This window comes from Carcharodon carcharias, chromosome 31 (assembly GCF_017639515.1).
Source record: "Carcharodon carcharias isolate sCarCar2 chromosome 31, sCarCar2.pri, whole genome shotgun sequence".
NCBI classification, from domain to species: Eukaryota; Metazoa; Chordata; class Chondrichthyes; order Lamniformes; family Lamnidae; genus Carcharodon; species Carcharodon carcharias.
This window is the reverse complement of record NC_054497.1, coordinates 16,799,610-16,819,633: the sequence shown is the minus strand read 5'-3', so window position 1 is coordinate 16,819,633 and position 20,024 is coordinate 16,799,610. Positions and strand designations below refer to the sequence as shown.

At 46.8% G+C, this 20,024-nt stretch overlaps 1 protein-coding gene across 2 annotated transcripts in view; it reads left to right on the top strand.

Moving 5' to 3' along the window:
- Positions 1-6,818, top strand: part of LOC121271796 (sodium-dependent neutral amino acid transporter B(0)AT2-like) — a 30,848-nt gene extending 24,030 nt beyond the window's left edge. For both annotated transcript variants that reach the window (XM_041178078.1, XM_041178079.1), the window contains exons 10-12: positions 1,336-1,495; positions 2,767-2,929; positions 6,089-6,818. In XM_041178078.1, the coding sequence (XP_041034012.1) occupies positions 1,336-1,495; positions 2,767-2,929; positions 6,089-6,442 (677 nt within the window). In that variant the 3' untranslated portion in view covers positions 6,443-6,818. The remainder of the gene's footprint in view (positions 1-1,335; positions 1,496-2,766; positions 2,930-6,088) is intronic.
- The last annotated feature ends 13,206 nt before the right edge of the window (positions 6,819-20,024 follow it).

The following is a 20,024-nucleotide window of genomic DNA, read 5'->3' as shown; positions in this document are numbered from 1 at the left end:
GCAGCCTTTTTTGACCAGTCCATCATCCTCCAATATTGTCCCACTGGGAAAGACTCACTCACCAGGTTCCATTCTTATCTATCTGTTAACCAGAGAATAACCTGCAATGGCTTCTCCTCCTGCTCCCACACTGTTACCTCTGGTGTCCTCCAAGGATCTATCCTTGACCCCTTCCTATTTCTCATCTACATGCTGACCCTCAGTGAGATCGTTTGAAAATATAGCATCAGTTACCACATGTCGCTGCTGACATTCAGCTTTACCTCACCACCAACTCTCTCGACCCTTGCACTGCCTCTCCAAGCTGTCGTGCTGCGTGTCCAACTCTAGTACTGGATAAGCAGAAATTTCCTCCAACAAAATGTTCAGAAAACTGAAGCCATTGACATCCTCATCACAGACTCTATTCCCCTGCTACCGTCTCCATCCCTCTCCCGGGTAAAAGTCTAAGATTAAATCAGTTGGTTTGCAATCTTTCAACCACATATCCACGCCAACACTAAGTCTGTCTATTTCCAACTCTGTAACATCACCTGACGGGTGCTGCCTCAGCTCATCTGCTGCTGAAACCCTCATCCATGCTGTTGTTATCGATGGACTCAACTATTCCAACATACTCCTGTTCAGCCTCCCACAATCTACCCTCTATAAGCTTGAGGTCATCCAAAACTTTGTTGCTCTTGTCCTAACTCACACCAAGCCTCATTCACCATCACCCCTATGCTCAATAACCTACATTGGTTCCCAGAACATTAATGTCACAATTTTAAAATTCTCATTCTTGTTTTCAAATCCCTGCCTGATCTTACCCCTCCCTATCTTTGTAGTTTGCTCCGAGCCTGGAACCCTCCGAGATCTTTGGTCTTCTCTAATTCTGACCTCTTGCACACCCCTGATTTTAATCATTCCCCCATTGGCAGTTGGGGCCTAAGCTCTGAAATTCCCTCCTTAAACCCCTCCAAGCCCCTCTCTTTTAGGACACTCCTTAAAAGTTACCTCTTTCACCAAGCTTTTGGTCACCTGTCCTAATATCTCCTTATGTGGCCCAGTGTCAATTTCTAGTTTGATAGTTGCTCCTGTGAAGGGCCTTGGGATATTTACGACACTATATAAATATAAGTTTTTGTTGTTGAGCTCAGATTCAGCTTCGTGCCTTCCCAATTCGACACTGATTTAATCTCTCTGAACCATGAAGAATAATGCCTGTTCTGTTCTGCTTTTTCTGCACAGTAAAAGGGAAAAGGGTATAGGAGGAGGCCATTGAGCCCCTCAAACCTGCTTAAAGCCTCACTTGTCCCCTAGATCCTTTGTATCACCTGTCTTCTTTTTTTCCAGTGGTCTGCTGCATCCTGGCATTTGTTATTGGAATGATTTTTACACAACGGTCTGGTAACTACTTTGTCACCATGTTTGATGATTACTCTGCAACACTGCCTCTGATCTTGGTGGTTCTGTTTGAATTGATTGCTGTGGCTTGGATCTATGGAACTGACAGGTAAGTTCCCAGTCTTAGAGCTCAGGCTCCATTTTCAGTGTTCATTCTCTCTGTTAATTGTTGTCAATCTTTTCTATTTCTCCCTCTTTCTCTTTTCTCGTTTCCTTTTGCTCTTTCTTATGCTAACTCCAATTATTAAACACCGATCATCCACCTGATGATCATTATCTTTTTCACCACATCTTCCCTATCCACATGTCGACTCTGTCATTCACTCTCATCCTGCTGCTGCTGCTGCTTTTATGGCCCAGATCTTCCATTCCCGGGGATTGTGCCCTGGAGGAACCCCAGAAGAAGTGCTGGGGGTCCTCCCCGCTGAAGCCCCACCCTAGGATTACATGGGATTTGCCTGGGAAGTTTCACCGTCATTGGGCAATTACCCTGCGTCTGGAATCCTCTGAAACTCCGATTTAAATTGGAGACTTCGGACAGATCCGACTCTCTTCGCAAAATCCGAAGATGATTGCCACTCCATGGAAGATTCGGCCGATACTTTGTTTATTCATCATGTCTGGGTCACTCACTCCCTCTATCCATTTCATCTCTCTTCCTCTCTCCTGTTCCTTCTTTCTCTCTGGAATTTTTGACATTAGAATCTCAGTTGGTGAACAAGACACAAACTTTCCTGCGTCAGTCCTTGTACCACACACAGGTCAGCGTCTGTGGCGAGGAAATTCTGGCACTTGGGACAGTAGCTGGAATGTTGTGAAAGTGGTGAGCGGGGGGTGGTTAGGGTTGGTGTTTATGAGGAATACAGGCTGTGGGGACGTGTGTGCTGCTGTGGTTAGGTTCTGGGCACCCACATTTCAGGGTGAGATGTCCTGCTCAAAGTACCTCGCATCAACTCCTGGTACCGACCATCACTTGCCATTTGCTTAATGCCATGTTTGAGGGATGGGGGGTAAGAGCTTTTCATGGGTTGAAGGTGGTTCCAGAATGAAGATCTTGGCAAAGAAAGATTGGGAACTGAATCAACATTCTATGACAAACTCAATATCCTCTTGTACACTATCCCCATCAAACACTCCCAGGACAGGTGCAGCACAGGGTTAGATACAGAGTAAAGCTCCCTCTATACTGTCCCCATCAAACATTCCCAGGACAGGTACAGCACGGGGTTAGATACAGAGTAAAGCTCCCTCCACACTGTCCCCATTAAACACTTATAGGAATTGTGACTGGATAGTGATGGAGATGATTTTGTTATTCCTCCAGCCACTAACTCTGGACGGAAATTCTGAGTGAGTTGTAACAGATGTTGTTTATTGTAGGTTTATGGATGATATCCAGGCTATGATTGGTCATCGTCCTGTTGTTCTGTACAAGTATCTGTGGAAGTTTCTCTGTCCCAGCATGATGGTGGCTCTACTTCTAGCCAGTTTGATCCGCATGTGCATCAAGCATCCACAATATCGAGCATGGAACCAAGAGAAGGTGAGACCAATCGCAGCTTATCTCAAGATTATTTTCATTAAGCCAGATGACGGGGAATGTTCAGTGCAGCATGGGTTGTCTTTAATGCAGATAAAGTTGAGAGTCCTGATTATCAGAGAGTAGCTGGATTCCTTGCTCTTTGCAACTTGCAGAGCAACATTGATCAGGGTGTGGGGAGGGTGAAACAGCAACATCGCTGCGCTGGTGAAATTTACACAGGTGCACCACTGCTTGGGTGGGGCAGGGAGCAAAGCTCCTTGAGCCTTTAGAAAGGTGGGAAAGGTAAATTGAGCCTTTGCAGTCCATGTATAGGCAATGTGGTGCACAGGCATCTGATGAAACCTAATATCTAACCCAAGATGTTTACTGCCTCATACCATAGATTAGATTCAAATCTTTACAATTTATATGAATGTTACTGAAAAAACTCTGGAGCAATTCCTCTCTTTGACATACCAGTGTGCTTAGAACATTCCCGGGGCAGGTACAGCACGGGGTTAGATACAGAGTAAAGCTCCCTCTACACTGTCCCCATCAAACATTCGCAGGGCAGGTACAGCACGGGGTTAGATTCAGAGTAAAGCTCCCAAATGAGTACTCCTTATGGCAGAAGTGTGCCACACCTGGGATCCTCTCCCTGACTATACCTGATGCTTGTTGGTGCTGTTTTACTTTGTGTTCATTGGAGACAGGATATTAGCAACCTGAAACCTCATGGTGATGGCTGGGGCTGTACTTCTGCCTCGAATGTAAATTAGATGTCTTGGATGTTGCTTCCACTTGAAGTTTATTTAGACTTCAGTGTAAGACTTCCTTGAGGTGGGATTAAGGTGAGATATCATAGTTAAGGATCCTCTAGGGGGTAGAGATCACAACATGATAGAATTTCAAATTCAGTTTGAGGGCAAGCAACTCGAATCTCAAACCAGTGTCCTCAACTTCAATAAGAGCAATTACAGAGGTATGAACAATGAATTTTCTAAAGCAGGTTGGAAAAACAGACTAAGGGGAAAGTCAGTGGATGAGCAGTGGCAGACATTTAAACAGATATTTCACAACGCTCAGCAAAAATTTATCCTGTCCAGAAAGGACTCGATGAGAAGGATGAACCACCCGTGGTTAACAAAGGTGGTCAAGGAGAGTATCCCAATCAAAATCTAAGGCATAAAAAATGGCGAAAACTAGAGGTAGGCCAGAGGATTGGGAATTTTTTAGGAACCAGCAGGGGATGACTTAAAAAGCTAATAGAGGGAGAAAATTGATTATGAAGTAAATTGGCAAGAAATATAAAAACAAACAGCAAGAGCTTCCACAGGTATATAAAAAGAAAGAAAGTGGCTAAAGTGAGTGTGGGACCCTTGGAGGATGCAACTGGAGAATTGATAACTGGGAACAGGGAAATGGCAGATAAGTTTAAACCAATATTTTGCATCGGTCTTCACGGTGGAGCACACTATAAATATCCCAAAGATATCAGAGAAGCAAGGAGCTAATGAAAGGAAAGATCTTGTAACAGTCTCTATCATGAGGGACAAAGTATTTGATAAACTAATGAGACTAAAGCCAGACAAGTCGCCAGGACCTGATGGCCTGAATCCAAGGGTATTAAAGGAAGTGGTTGCAGAGATAGTGGAGGCAATGGTTCGAAATATTCCAGAACTGTCTGGATTCTGGGAGGATTCCAGCAGATTGGAAAACCGTTAATGTGAAGCCCCTGTTCAAGAAGGGAGGGAGACAAAAAGCAGGAAACTATAGGCCAGTCAGCCTAATAAAGGTCGTTGGGAAAATGCTAGAGTCCGTTATTAAGGAAGAGATGGCAGGACATTTAGAAAAGCTTAACACAATCAAACAGAATCAACATGGTTTTGTGAAAGGAAATTCATCTTTGACAAATTTGTTAGAGTTTTTTGAGGATATAACAAGCAGAGTTGATAAAGGGTAACCGGTAGATGTGGTGTATTTGGATTTCCAGAAGGCATTTAGTAAGGTGCCACATAAGTTATTGCACAAGAGCTCACGGTATTGGGGGTAATGTATTAGCATGGATTGAGGATTGGTTAGCACACAGAAGACAGAGTCAGGATTAATCAGTCTTTTTCAATTTGGAAAGATGTAACTAGTGGAGTGCCACCAGGATCAGTCCTAGGACATCAATTATTTACTGTCTATATTAATGACTTGAAGGAGGGGACAGAGTGTAATGTATCCAAATTTGCCGACAATACAAAAATAGATGGGAGGGCATGTTCTGATGAGGACATGAGGAATCTGCTAGGGGATATAGATAGGTTGAGTGAGTGAGCAAAAACTTGGCAGATGGAGTTTAATGTAGGAAATTGTGAAGTCATGCACTTTGGTAGGAAGAATCAAAAGGCAAACTATTATTTAATTGGAGAGAGACTCCAAAAAGTGCAGCACAGAGGGATCTGGATGTTCTTGTGCATGAAACACAAAAGGTTAGCGTGCAGGTGCAGCAAGTAACTAAGAAGGCAAATGGAATTTTGGCCTGTGTTGCTAGGGGGTTGGAGTTTAAAAATAGGGAAGTCCTGTTACAACTGTACAGGGTATTGGTGAGGCCGCACCTGGAGTACTGTGTACAGTTTTGGTCTCAATATTTAAGAAAGGATACACTGGCATTGGAGGCAGTTCAAAAGAGATTAACCAGGCTGATTCCTGGGATGAAGGGGTTGACTTATCAAGAACGGCTAAACAGGTTAGGCCTTTATTCATTAGAGTTTAGAAGAATGAGGAGTGATCTTATTGAAATGTACAAGATTCTGAGGGGGCTTGGCAGGGTAGATGTTGAGAAGATGTTTCCACTAGTGGGGGAATCTTGAACTAGGTGACATAGTTACAGAATAATTCATTTAAAACTGAGTTGCGAAGAAATTTCTTCTCTGAGGGTAGTGAATGTCTGTAATTCTCTACCCCAGAACGTTGGGGGGGGCTAGATCACCGAAAGTATTTAACGCAGAGATAGATAAATCTTTGAAATATCGGGGAGTTGAGGGCTATGAGGAGCTGGCACGAAAGAGGAGTTGAGGCCTGGGGCCGATCAGCCATGATCTTATTCAATGGTGGGGCAGGCTTGAGGGGCCGAATGGCCTAGTCCTTCTATTTCTTATGTTCTTAAGTTGACTTTTTCTGTGTTTCCACTAGGCAGAGGAGGTGCTGCTGGAGTATCCTGATTGGGCATTGGCCCTGATGATCCTCCTAATCATCGTTGCTTGTCTGCCCATTCCTCTGATGTACATCCAGCAGATGGTGCAGGACAGGCTGGAGAGGCACCCGGCATATTCGGCGTGTGTCTACATCAGGGGTAATGGAAGTGATGAACCCACTGTCCCCATGAATGAGAATGAGGAAGAGGCACCTGGGAGAAATGGCTACCTGAAAGTTGATACAGACGACGAAGGGCTCGAAAGGGCAGAACTGCTGGCAGAAGAGGAGGATGCCTTTGAAATGGATGACATGTCACAGGACAAAAAAGATGAATTAAGTGCCAAGGTTTAGTAACTCCTGTGGAGTTTGTTTGTCCATTTTAGACTCTGCCCTCGGGCCTTCAACGTTCTAAAAGATATGCTGCAAAACAATTTTAACAAGAAACTCAGTAGAGAGTGGTCACTCTCTGTCAATGGGGTGCTCGTCTGTCTCACTGGACCCTCGTCTTTCTCACGGTACCCTCACTGAACATTCAGCTGTTTAACAGGCTCTGGTTTTACTAAAAGTTTGAAAACTGCAAAACCCCAACTGGAATGAATTTGTATTTTTCAAAATAATCCAATGATGCAAAAAAATCCCAGCACAATGTGAACAATGTCACAAACTATCAGAAAGGAACAAATACCAAGAAATAATGTTAACAATCAGTTGGGAGTTATATTTGCGGTGGGGGGTTGGGGAAATGGGGAGTTGGGGTTGGGGGAGTGGGGATGGGGAGGAGAGGTAGGGTTGGGAGGGGAGTGAGGATGATGGGAGGATTATAGCAACACTTTAAAATGAGAGCCATTCTGATCAAATACCTGGGATGTTCAATTATGACACTCGAGCAGAATGTTAATTTCAGTAAACAATTGTCTTCCACATGCAACAGGATGTAAGGGATGTTCTGGGACTCAGACACATGAAGGAATAGGAGGTTGAGAGAAGAAGAAAGCAACAAATTTCTATATGGTTCTAGATCTGTAGATTGGAAATAACAGACTCAGAGGGAGTAACTGTGAGCATTGTTCAGGGTGGCTCAATGTAACAGGTCCTTGAAGATAGTGGTATGATGTCAATGGCCTGGGGTGGTGGGGGGTGGGTGGGAGTGGTGGATGTCTCATGAGAGGTTACCCCCACCCCCAATAATGGGAAAGCTGGGAGGTGGATGTCTCCCTCACCCACCCCCATCCCCTCCCCCCGTAATGGGGTGGGGGGAGTTGGAGGTCTCAACCCTATTTTGTTTTTATTCTTCAATGGAATATTAGCATTGCTGGCAAGGCTAGCATTTACTGCCCATCTCTAATTGCCCCTTGAGAAGGCGGTGGTGAGCTGCCACCTTGAACAACTGCAGTCCATGTGGTGTAGCTGCAGCCATAGTGCTGTTAGGGAGGGAGTTCCAGGATTTTGACCCAGCGACAGTGAAGGAACAGCGATATATTTCCAAGTCAGGATGGTGAGTTGTTTAGAGGGGAACTTCCAGGTGGTGGTGTTCCCATGTGTCTGCTGCCCTTGTCCTTCTAGATGGTAGTGGCTGTGGATTTGGAAGATGATGTCTAAGGAGGCTTGGTGAGTTCCTGCAGTGCATCTTGTAAGTGGTATACACTGCTACTACTGTGTGTCGGTGTTGATAGTGGAGGATTCAGCGATGGTAATGCCATTGAATGTCAAGGGGTGATGGTTAGATTCTCTCTTGTTGGAGATGGTCATTGCCTGACACTTGTGTAGCACAAATGTTATTTGTCACTTGACAGCCCAAGCCTTGGTATTGTCAAGGTCTTGCTGCATTTGGACATGGCCTGCTTCAGTATCTGAAGAGTTGTGAATGGTGCTGAACATTGTGCAATCATCAGTCAACATCCCCACTTCTGACTTTATGTTGGAAGGAAGGTGAAGCAGCTGAAAATGGTTGGACTGAGGACACTACCCTGAGGAACTCCTGTAGTGATGTCCTGGAGCTGAGTTGCTTGACCTCCAACAACCACAACCATCTTCCATTGTGCTAGGTATGACTCCAACCTGTGGAGAGTTTTCCCCCTGATTCCCATTGACTTCAGTTTTGCTAGGGCACCTTGATGCCACACTCGGTCAAATGCTGCCTTGATGTCAAGGATGGGCAATTTCATCTCACCTCGGGAGTTCAGCTCTTTTGTCCATGTTTGAACCAATGCTGTAATGAGGTCAGGAGTTGAGTGACCCTGGCAGAACCCAAATTGAGCATTAGTGAGCAGGTTATTGCTAAGCAAGTGCTGCTTGATAGCACTGTTGATGACTCCTTCCATCACTTTACTGATGACCGAGAGTAGACCGATGGGGTGGCAATTGGCTGGGTTGGATTTATCCTGCTTTTTGTGAACAGGACATACCTGGGCAATTTTCCACATTGCCTGCTAGATGCCAGTGTTGTAGCTGTACTTGGAACAGCTTGGCTAGGGGTGCAGCAAGTTCTGGAGCACAAGTCTTCAGTACTATTGCCAGAATATTGTCAGGGCCCATAGCCTTTGCAGTAACCAGTGTCTTCAGCCATTTCTTGATATCACGTGGAGTGAATCAAATTGGCTGAAGACTGGCATCTGTGATGCTGGGGACCTCTGGAGGAGGCTGAGAGGGATCATCCACTCAGCACTTCTGGCTGAAGATTTTTGCAAATGCTTCAGCCTTACCTTTTACACTGATGTGCTGGGCTCCTCCATCATTGAGGATGGGGATATTTGTGGAGTCTGCTCCTCCAGTGAGTTGTTTAATTGTCCACCACAATTCATGATTGGATGTGGCAGGACAGCAGAACTTAGATTGACCCCCATTGGTTGTGGGATTCCTTGGCTCTGTCCATCACTTGCTGCTAATGCTGGTTGGCACACAAGTAGTCCTGTGTTACAGCTTCACCAGGTTGACATCTTATTTTTAGGTGTGCTTGGTGCTGCTCCTGGCATGCCCTCCTACACTCTTCATTGAACCAGGGTTGATCCCCTGGCTTGATGGTAATGGTGGAGGGGGGTATATGCCAGGCCATGAGGTTACAGATTGTGTTTGAGTACAATTCTGCTGCTGTTAATGGCCCACAGCATCTCATGGATGCCCAGTCTTGCGTTGCTAGATCTGTTTGAAATCCATCCCATTTAGCATGGTGGTAGGGCCACACGAAGCGATGGTGGGTATCCTCAATGTGTAGATGGGACTTTGTCTTCACAAGGACATGTGCAGTGGTCACTCCTACTAATACTGTCATGGACAGATGCATCTGCAACAGGTAGATTGGTGAGGACGAGAGCAAGTAGGTTCTCCTCTCATTGGTTCCCTCACCACCTGCCGCACACCCAATCTAGCAGTTGTGTCCTTTAGGACTCAGCCAGCTCCGTCTGTAGTAATGCTACCGAGCCACTCTTGGTGATGGACATTGAAGTCCTCCACCCACAGTACATTCTGCACTCTTGCCACCCTCTGTTCTTCCAAGTAGAGTTCAGCATGGAGGAGTACTAATTCATCAGCTGATGGGGGGTTTAGGGGGTGGGAGGCAGTATGTGGTAATCAGCAAAAGGTTTCCTTGCCCATGTTTGACCTGAAGCTATAAGACTTTGTGGGGTCCAGAGTCGATGTTGAGGACTCCCAGGGCAACTGTACACCACTGTGCCGCCACCTCTGCTGGGTCTGTTCTGCTGGTGGGACAGGACATACTAAGGGATGGTGATAGAGGTTCTGGAACATTGGCTGTAAGGCACGATTCCGTGAGGATGACTACATCAGGTGATGCTTGACACTGGGCAGAAGGCGCTGTCCGGTGCTCAGGTTGATGCTGAGTTCTCCACCTGGTTTTATTCTTCTTCAGCTTTTCTGCTGCAGTCTGATCTCACTTGGTCATTTCAGAGACAGTTAAAGGTCAACCACATTGCTGTGGGTCTGGAGTCATGTGTAGGCCAGACCAGGTAAGGAGGCAGATATCCTTCCCTATAGGACACACCCGACGGGGTTTTTAATAATTAGGCGGGTGGTTGGGGGGGGGGGGGGGGGGGGGGGGGGGGGGGATCTCCCCTCTATAGTGAAGCAGAATGAAAAGCCAGCACTTGTGGTTCAAATGGGGACGAATAGTTTGCCTATCAAGCTTCATTGCCCTTCAGTGGGAGACAGGGCTAACTTCCTCAGAATAGGAAACATAAATAATTCAATGGGAGATTGTGGCTGAGAGCAGATTATGAGTTCACTGTCGTATTGTTCATTGTGACAGATTGGAGTTAGGCTGTCTCAGATTTTCAATATTTGAGTATTGCTGTGAGTGTATGTTGTGTGTGTGCTGTGCATGCAAAAGTGTACATGTGATTTTGTGTATGCACAACTGTGTACATACATGTACGTGTGTCCACACAGGTGTACATTTATCCTATTGTTACATAAGTGCAATTCCTTCCTCCTGTCTCAGAGGGAGCAGACAATCCAGTGGTTGTTAGAGTTTCAGCTGTTTAATTAATGTAAGGAGTTGTTAAACTTTTTAAATTAACTATTCATGGGATATAAATGTGTTGTCTGTGCTGTCCCTGACCCATTTCAGAAGAAAATACTGAGTATTTTTGTAGAGCATTACAATCAAAATAAAATGATTACATGTGCAAATAAATGGGAAGTTGTGATTCGTCAGTGATTATCCATAATTGCCTTAAGGAGAGAAACTGCCTTAATAATCACAGCTTTCGTGATCATGGTACCTTCCAAAATATTTCACATCCAAGATAGTAAACCTCACAACATCAAATGTGATGAATAACAATTTCTAATTCACATCTTTCGACAGTGCCAGGGAAACTTTTAATCCAGCTGAACAGGTTGTCAGCAGGAACTCCCCTCCCTCAGCACTGACCCTCTGACAGTGCGGCGCTCCCTCAGCACTGACCCTCCGACAGTGCGGCGCTCCCTCAGCACTGACCCTGCGACAGTGCGGCGCTCCCTCAGCACTGACCCTCCGACAGTGCGGCGCTCCCTCAGCACTGACCCTCCGACAGTGCGGCGCTCCCTCAGCACTGACCCTCCGACAGTGCGGCGCTCCCTCAGCACTGACCCTCCCACAGTGCGGCGCTCCCTCAGCACTGACCCTCCCACAGTGCGGCGCTCCCTCAGCACTACCTCGGGAGTGTCTGCCTTGAGTTTCTGCTCAAGTCTTTGAATAATACTACATTAACTCTCCCATCAACAGCCACCCTTCTGTAGCCTAACTCTCCTATCTCAACCCATCCCTCTAGTGCTCTAACTTCATACCCTTCCCAACACCTACCCGTGATGCTCCCACACAGGGCCAGGCTGACACATGGAGACGAGAAACAAGGTCAAAGACAATTTGATGGCTTGGATACTCTTCTGAAATGGCCGAGCATGTCACTCAGTTGAAGGCAGTTCGGGATGGATCTGTTAATTTCCTTATCATTTCTGATCTGACCTACTGGCCTTCTTAAAATTTGATCAAGGATTTTTTATCATGGGGTCCTGTCCCTCGAAAGTGTCCGTGTTTCCTTCCTGTAGTGGTTCCCCTTTTCCCTCGGAGACCCTTCCCACACTCAAATTCGTAACACCAGATTCACAAGTGTATGACTTGAACAGAATGACCAGCGAAACAAGTTTCTTCTGACAATTCACAATTGCTTTATTGAATCACCCACAACCCCACAAAACCCAAGGTTTGAAACAACCTATTCCCAGTACCCGACACAAAGTCACCATGACTCGGTTAAAACTTACAAAAACACAGGCAAAACACCACATCCTGTCCTGAAACCTTAAGATCCAAGGAAGAGGCATACAAATTGGCTAAAAAAAAACAGACCTGAGGATTGGGAGCAGTTTAGAATTCAACAAAGGGGGACCTAGGGATTGATTAAGAAGGGGAAAATAGAGTACACGAATAAGCTTGTGGGGAACATAAAAACTGATTGTAAAATTTTCTATCGGTATGTGAAGCAAAAAAGATTGGTGAAGACAAATGTAAGTCCCTTACAGTCAGAAACGGGGGAATTTATAATGGGGAACAAAGAAATGGCTGACCAACTAAGTACATACTTTGGTTCTGTCTTCTCAAAGGAGGACACAAATAACGTACCAGAAATGTTGGGGAACACAGGGTTTAGTGAGAGGGAGGAACTGAAAGAAATCAGCATTAGTAAGGAAATGGTGTTGGGGAAATTGATGGATTGAAGGCTGATAAATCCCCAGGACCTGATAATCTACATCCCAGAATACTTAAGGAAGTGGACCTAGAAATAGTGGATGCATTGGTGGTCATCTTCTGAGATTCTAGAAAATTCTAGAGTCCATTCTAAAAGATTTAATAGCTGAGCATTTGGAAAACAATGGCAGAAACGGAGAGAGTTAGCATGGATTTACGAAAGGGAAATCATGCTTGACAAATCTGGAATTTTTCAAGGATATAACTAGTAGAGTTGATGAGAGAGACCCAGTGAATGTGGTTTATTTGGACTTTCAGAAGGCTTTCGACAAAGCCCCACATAAGAGATTAGTGTGTAACATTAAAGTGCATGGGATTGGGGGTAGTGTATTGAGATGGAAAGAAAACTGGTTGGCAGACAGGAAACAAAGAGTAGGAATAAACGGGCCTTTTTCTGAATGGCAGGCAGTGACTAGTGGGGTACCGCAGGGATTGGTGCTGGGACCCCAGCTATTCACAACATATATTAATGATTTAATATATCCAATGATATTTAATGATATCTTCAAACTTGCAGATGACACAAAGCTGGGTGAGCTGTGAGGAGGATGCAAAGATGCTTCAGTGTGATTTGGACAAGCTGAGTGACTGGACAAATGCATGGCAGATGCTGTATAATGTGGATAAATGTGAGATTATCCATTTTGGTAGCAAAAACAGGAAGGCGGATTATTATCTGAATGGCTATAAGTTGAGAGAGGGGAATGTGCAACGAGACCTGGGTGTCCTTGTACACCAGTTGCTGAAGGTAAGCATGCAGGTGCAGCAGGTGGTAAAGAAGGCAAATGGTATGTGACCTTCATAGAAAGAAAATTTGAGTACAGGAGCAGGGATGTCTTGCTACAATTATACAGAGCCTTGGTGAGACCACACCTGGAATATTGTGTGCAGTTTTGGTCTCCTTATCTGAGGAAGGATGTTCTTGCTATAGAGGGAGTGCAGCGAAGTTTACCAGACTGATTCCTGAGATGACGGGACTGCCATATGAGGAGAGATTGAGTCGGTTAGGATTATATTCACTGGAGTTCAGAAGAATGATGGGGGATCTCATAGAAACCTATAAAATTCTAACAGGACTAGACAGGGTAGATGCAGGAAGGATATTCCTGATGGTGGGGGAGTCCAGAACCAGGGGTCATAGTCTGAGGATACAGGGTAGACCATTTAGGACTGAGATGAGGAGAAATTTCTTCATCCAGAGAGTGGTGAGCCTGTGGAATTCACTGCCATTGAAAGTAGTTGAGGCCAAAACACTGTATGTTTTCAAGAAGGAGTTAGATATAGCTCTTGGGGTGAAAGGGATCAAAGGGTATGGGGAGAAAGTGGGAGCAGGCTATTGAGTTGGATGATCAGCCATGATCATAATGAATGGCGGAGCAGGCTCGAAGGGCCGAATGGCCTACTCCTGCTCCTAGTTTCTATTTTTCTATTGACTAGTAGTAAAAGCAAAGTTCTGTGGATGCTGGAAATAAAAACAGAAAATGCTGGAAAAACTCAGCAGGTCTGACAGCATCTGTGGAGAGAGAGAGAGAGACAGAGTTAGCATTTCGAGTCCATATGACTCTTCAGAGCTCTGGAGCTTCAGCTCTGAAGAAGAGTCATACGGAATCGAAATGTTAACTCTGTTTCTCTCTCTACATATGTTGTCAGACCTGCTGAGTTTTTCCGACATTTTCTGTGACTAGCGGTCTCAGCTACCACTGAGAAATTAGCTTTTCAATATATGTATCAATGAATTGGATGAAGGAATAAAGAGCCTAGTATCTGATGACACTAAGTTAGGTGCCACAGTAAGCCATGCACATGGGGGCATTGATAGATTAAGCATAAACTATATTCTGTAACCAAATCAGCTCCTAGATTGATCAGCAACCTTGTCCGGCCAGAATGTTCATCAGTTCCGACTAAAGATTGAAACATCCCTTCAATGAACATGTGTGAGGTTACAGTATTGAGTTCTCATGTTGGGGGAACATGAATTATTTGAATATTTTGAAATGCAATTTGAATTTTGGGCAAAAACAGAATTACCTGGAAAAACTCAGCAGGTCTGGCAGCATCGGCGGAGAAGAAAAGAGTTGACGTTTCGAGTCCTCATGACCCTTCGACAGAACTTGAGTTCGAGTCCAGGAAAGAGCTGAAATATAAGCTGGTTTAAGGTGTGTGTGTGGGGGGCGGAGAGATAGAGAGACAGAGAGGTGGAGGGGGTTGGTGTGGTTGTAGCGACAAACAAGCAGTGATAGAAGCAGATCATCAAAAGATGTCAACAACAATAGTACAATAGAACACATAGGTGTTAAAGTTAATTTTGGGATCTTCTTCTATATTTAAAGCACCATTTCAAAACTGGTAGTTGCTATATAGGCAAATGGAACAGTCAATTTGAAAGATAAAAGCAAAATACTGCAGGTGCTGGAAATCTGAAACAAAAACAGAAAATGCTGGAAAAACTCAGCATGTCTAACAACATCTGCAGAGAGAAAGACAGTTAATGTTTCGAGTCCGTCTGACTTCTTCAGAGCTAAAGAGAAGTAAAAATGTGATGAAATGTATACTATTTAAGGGGGGTGGAGCAGGTGAAGCTGGGTTGGTGGAGTGGGTGGTAAAGTGGCAGATGGATTTTAACACAGAGAAGTGTGAGGTCATACATTTAGGGAGGTCAAACAGTTACAGGGATTACAAAATAAATAGGAATATACCAAGAGGGGTAGATGAGAGATCTTGGCGTACAAGTACACATGTCCCTAAAGGCAGCAGTTCAATAGACAAGGTTGTAAAGAAGGAATATGGAATGCTCTCATTCATTGGCAGTATAGAATATAAAAGTAAGGATATAATGTTGGAATTGTATAAAACACTGGTGAGGCCACAACTGGAGTATTATGTGCAGTTCTGGTCACCACATTACAGGAAGGACGTAATAGCTCTGCAGAGAGTGCAGAGGAGGTTTACAAGAATGTTGCCAGGGTTAGAAAAGTGTAGCTACGAGGAGAGATTGAATAGGTTGTTATTGTTATTTTCCTTAGAACAAAGAAGGCTGAGAGGTTACTTGATTGAGGTGTACAAAATTATGATGGGAATAGAATGTTTCCCTTGGTGGAGAATTCTAGAACCAGGGGGCATAGATTCAAGATAAGTGGCAGAAGGTGTAGGGGGTACATGAGGAAGAACTTTTTTACACAGAGGGTAGTGGGTGTCTGGAATTTGCTGCCCAAGTTGGTGATGGAGGCAGAAACTCTAAACTTCTTAAAAAAGTACCTGGATCTGCACCTTAAGTGCTGTAAGCTGCAGGGCTATGGGCTGGGCGCAGGAAGTTGGGATTAGAAAGGGCACCTGGGTATCCTCGGGCTGGCATGGACAAGATGGGCCAAATGGCCTCCTTCTGTGCTGTAACTTTTCTATGGTTCTATGGATAGAAGGCCAGCAATAGGTGGGGGCAAAGGAGAGATTGACAGGGATGTCATAAACAAAAGGACAAAAGGGTGTTAATGGTAGTGGTTCTGGCTAAAGGAGGTGCTGATGGTGGCATTAAGGACAGAAAGCAGGATGTGGTAATAGCAGGACAAGGGTAAGGGCCCTGGAAAGAACAACATGAACAAGTGACAGATGGTCCTGGTGGGGGTGGGGGAATAAAGATCAAAAATAGGGTAAAAGTTGGGGACAAAACAATGAATAAAAATGAAAATAAATAAAAATAAGTGGATAAAAACTAAAAATGAATTTTGAAAAAAGGAGAAAAAGGGGTGAGGACGGAGGAGAGAGCTCATGATCTGAAGTTGTTGAACTCAATGTTAAATCCGGAAGGCTGTAAAGTGCCTAGTCGGAAGATGAGGTGCTGTTCCTCCAGTTTGCGCTGAGCTTCACTGGAACAATGCAGCAGGCCAAGGACGGACATGTGGGCATGAGAGCAGGGTGGTGTGTTGAAATGGCAAGCGACAGGGAGGTCTGGGTCATGCTTGCGGACAGACCGAAGGTGTTCCGCAAAGCGGTCACCCAGGCTGCGTTTGGTCTCTCCAATGTAGAGGAGAGTGCATTGGGAGCAGCGAATGCAGTAGACTAAATTGAAGCGCTGCTTCACCTGAAAGGGTTGTTTGGGCCTTTGGACGGTGAGGAGGGAGGAGGATAAGGGGCAGGTGTTGCACCCTTTGTGATTGCATGGGAAGGTGCCGTGGCGGAGGGGGGCGGGGGGGGTGGGGTGGTGAGGTGTTGAAGGTGATGGGGGTGTGGACCAGGGTGTCCCGGAGGGAATAGTCCCTATGGAATGCCGACAGAGGGGTGAAGGGAAGATGTGTTTGGTGGTGGCATCATGCTGGACATGGCGGAAGATGATCCTTTGAATGCGGAGGCTGGTGGAATGAAAAGTGAGGACAAGGGGGACCCTATCATGTTTCTGAGAGGAAGAGGAAGGTGTGAGGGCAGAGGCGTGGGAGATGGGTCGGACACGGTTGAGGGCCCTGTCAACCAACGTGGGTGGAAAACCTCGGTTAAGGAAGAAGGAAGACATGTCACAGGAACTGTTTTTGAAAGTGGCATCATCAGAACAGATGCGACGGAGGTGAAGGAACTGAGAGAATGGGATGGAGTTCTTACAGGAAGTGGGATGTGAGTCAGTTTGAAAGGTCCCATAAACAGCACCAAGGAAAATAACCAGTAAACCCGTTTGTGAGCTGAGGACAGGACAATATCGAATATTGGACAGGACAAGTGCTCTTCTTCGAATAGGATCTTTTACATCCAAATAAACAGACTGACTGGACCTCAGTTAAAATTCTCATTAATAAAGGCACTTTTGACCGTGCAGCACTCCCTCAGTACAGGGGGGTGATGGGGAGGGGGGAGGAGGAGGGGGGAGGAGTAGGAGGGGGAAGGAGGAGAGGGGAGGGGGAGACGTGAGGTGGGCGAGGGGCATGGGGAGGGGGGGGCTTGCACTGGAATCAGCCCAGATTGAAACCACCAGCTTCTGGCTCAGGTGAGCTTGTTATTCAGTGAACCAAACTGGCATCAATAATTTACAATCAGACCTGGTTATTTTTTGTCCAATTTCTGCCAGACAGAACCCCCTCCACATGATTCACTCACCCTCATCCCCCCTCCACATGATTCACTCACCCTCATCCTCCTCCACATGATTCACTCCCCCTCATCCCCCCTCCACATGATTCACTCACCCTCATCCCCTCCACATGATTCACTCACCCTCATCCCCCCTCCACATGATTCACTCACCCTCATCCCCCTCCACATGATTCACTCACCCTCATCCCCCTCCACATGATTCACTCAGCCTCATCCCCCTCCACATGATTCACTCACACTCATCCCCCTCCACATGATTCACTCAGCCTCATCCCCCCTCCACATGATTCACTCCCCCTCATCCCCCCTCCACATGATTCACTCCCCCTCATCCCCCCTCCACATGATTCACTCACCCTCATCCCCCCTCCACATGATTCACTCCCCCTCATCCCCCCTCCACATGATTCACTCACCCTCATCCCCCCTCCACATGATTCACTCCCCCTCATCCCCCCTCCACATGATTCACTCCCCCTCATCCCCCCTCCACATGATTCACTCACCCTCATCCCCTCCACATGATTCACTCACCCTCATCCCCCTCCACATGATTCACTCCCCCTCATCCCCCCTCCACATGATTCACTCCCCCTCATCCCCCCTCCACATGATTCACTCACCCTCATCCCCTCCACATGGTTCACTCACCCTCATCCCCCTCCACATGATTCACTCCCCCTCATCCCCCCTCCACATGATTCACTCCCCCTCATCCCCCCTCCACATGATTCACTCACCCTCATCCCCTCCACATGATTCACTCACCCTCATCCCCCCTCCACATGATTCACTCCCCCTCATCCCCCCTCCACATGATTCACTCACCCTCATCCCCTCCACATGATTCACTCACCCTCATCCCCCCTCCACATGATTCACTCCCCCTCATCCCCCCTCCACATGATTCACTCACCCTCATCCCCCCTCCACATGATTCACTCCCCCTCATCCCCCCTCCACATGATTCACTCCCCCTCATCCCCCCTCCACATGATTCACTCACCCTCATCCCCTCCACATGATTCACTCACCCTCATCCCCCTCCACATGATTCACTCCCCCTCATCCCCCTCCACATGATTCACTCCCCCCTCATCCCCCCTCCACATGATTCACTCACCCTCATCCCCTCCACATGGTTCACTCACCCTCATCCCCCTCCACATGATTCACTCCCCCTCATCCCCCCTCCACATGATTCACTCCCCCTCATCCCCCCTCCACATGATTCACTCACCCTCATCCCCTCCACATGATTCACTCACCCTCATCCCCCTCCACATGATTCATTCACCCTCATCCCCCCTCCACATGATTCACTCACCCTCATCCCCCCTCCACATGATTCACTCACCCTCATCCCCTCCACATGATTCACTCACCCTCATCCCCTCCACATGATTCACTCACCCTCATCCCCCTCCACATGATTCACTCCCCCTCATCCCCCCTCCACATGATTCACTCCCCCTCATCACCCCTCCACATGATTCACTCACCTTCATCCCCCTCCACATGATTCACTCCCCCTCATCCCCCCTCCACATGATTCACTCCCCCTCATCCCCCCTCCACATGATTCACTCCCCCTCATCCCCCCTCCACATGATTCACTCACCCTCATCCCCTCCACATGATTCACTCACCCTCATCCCCCTCCACATGATTCATTCACCCTCATCCCCCCTCCACATGATTCACTCACCCTCATCCCCTCCACATGATTCACTCACCCTCATCCCCCTCCACATGATTCATTCACCCTCATCCCCCCTCCACATGATTCACTCACCCTCATCCCCCCTCCACATGATTCACTCACCCTCATCCCCCCTCCACATGATTCACTCCCCCTCATCCCCCCTCCACATGATTCACTCCCCCTCATCCCCCCTCCACATGATTCACTCACCCTCATCCCCTCCACATGATTCACTCACCCTCATCCCCCTCCACATGATTCATTCACCCTCATCCCCCCTCCACATGATTCACTCACCCTCATCCCCCCTCCACATGATTCACTCACCCTCATCCCCTCCACATGATTCACTCACCCTCATCCCCCTCCACATGATTCACTCACCCTCATCCCCCCTCCACATGATTCACTCACCTTCATCCCCCTCCACATGATTCACTCACCCTCATCCCCCCTCCACATGATTCACTCACCCTCATCCCCTCCACATGATTCACTCACCCTCATCCCCCTCCACATGATTCACTCACCCTCATCCCCCCTCCACATGATTCACTCACCCTCATCCCCTCCACATGATTCACTCACCCTCATCCCCCTCCACATGATTCACTCACCCTCATCCCCCCTCCACATGATTCACTCACCCTCATCCCTGACTGTGGGATCTTGCTGTGTAAAACAGCTGTCATGTTTCTCCATAGGATACTCTGTCTTTTCTGTTCCGGGGCTGGGGAGAGAAGCTGCATCATTAACCTCGGGGGTGTCAGGTTAATTTTTTGAAGTCTATTTCATTAAATATTTAATTATTTTCGATGATTTTGGGGGCGGGGCGGAGTGACAAGCTAATTTGCATACCCGGCGAGGGGGCGTGGCCGTGCCTGCGCACCGGCCCTAGCAACAGCGCG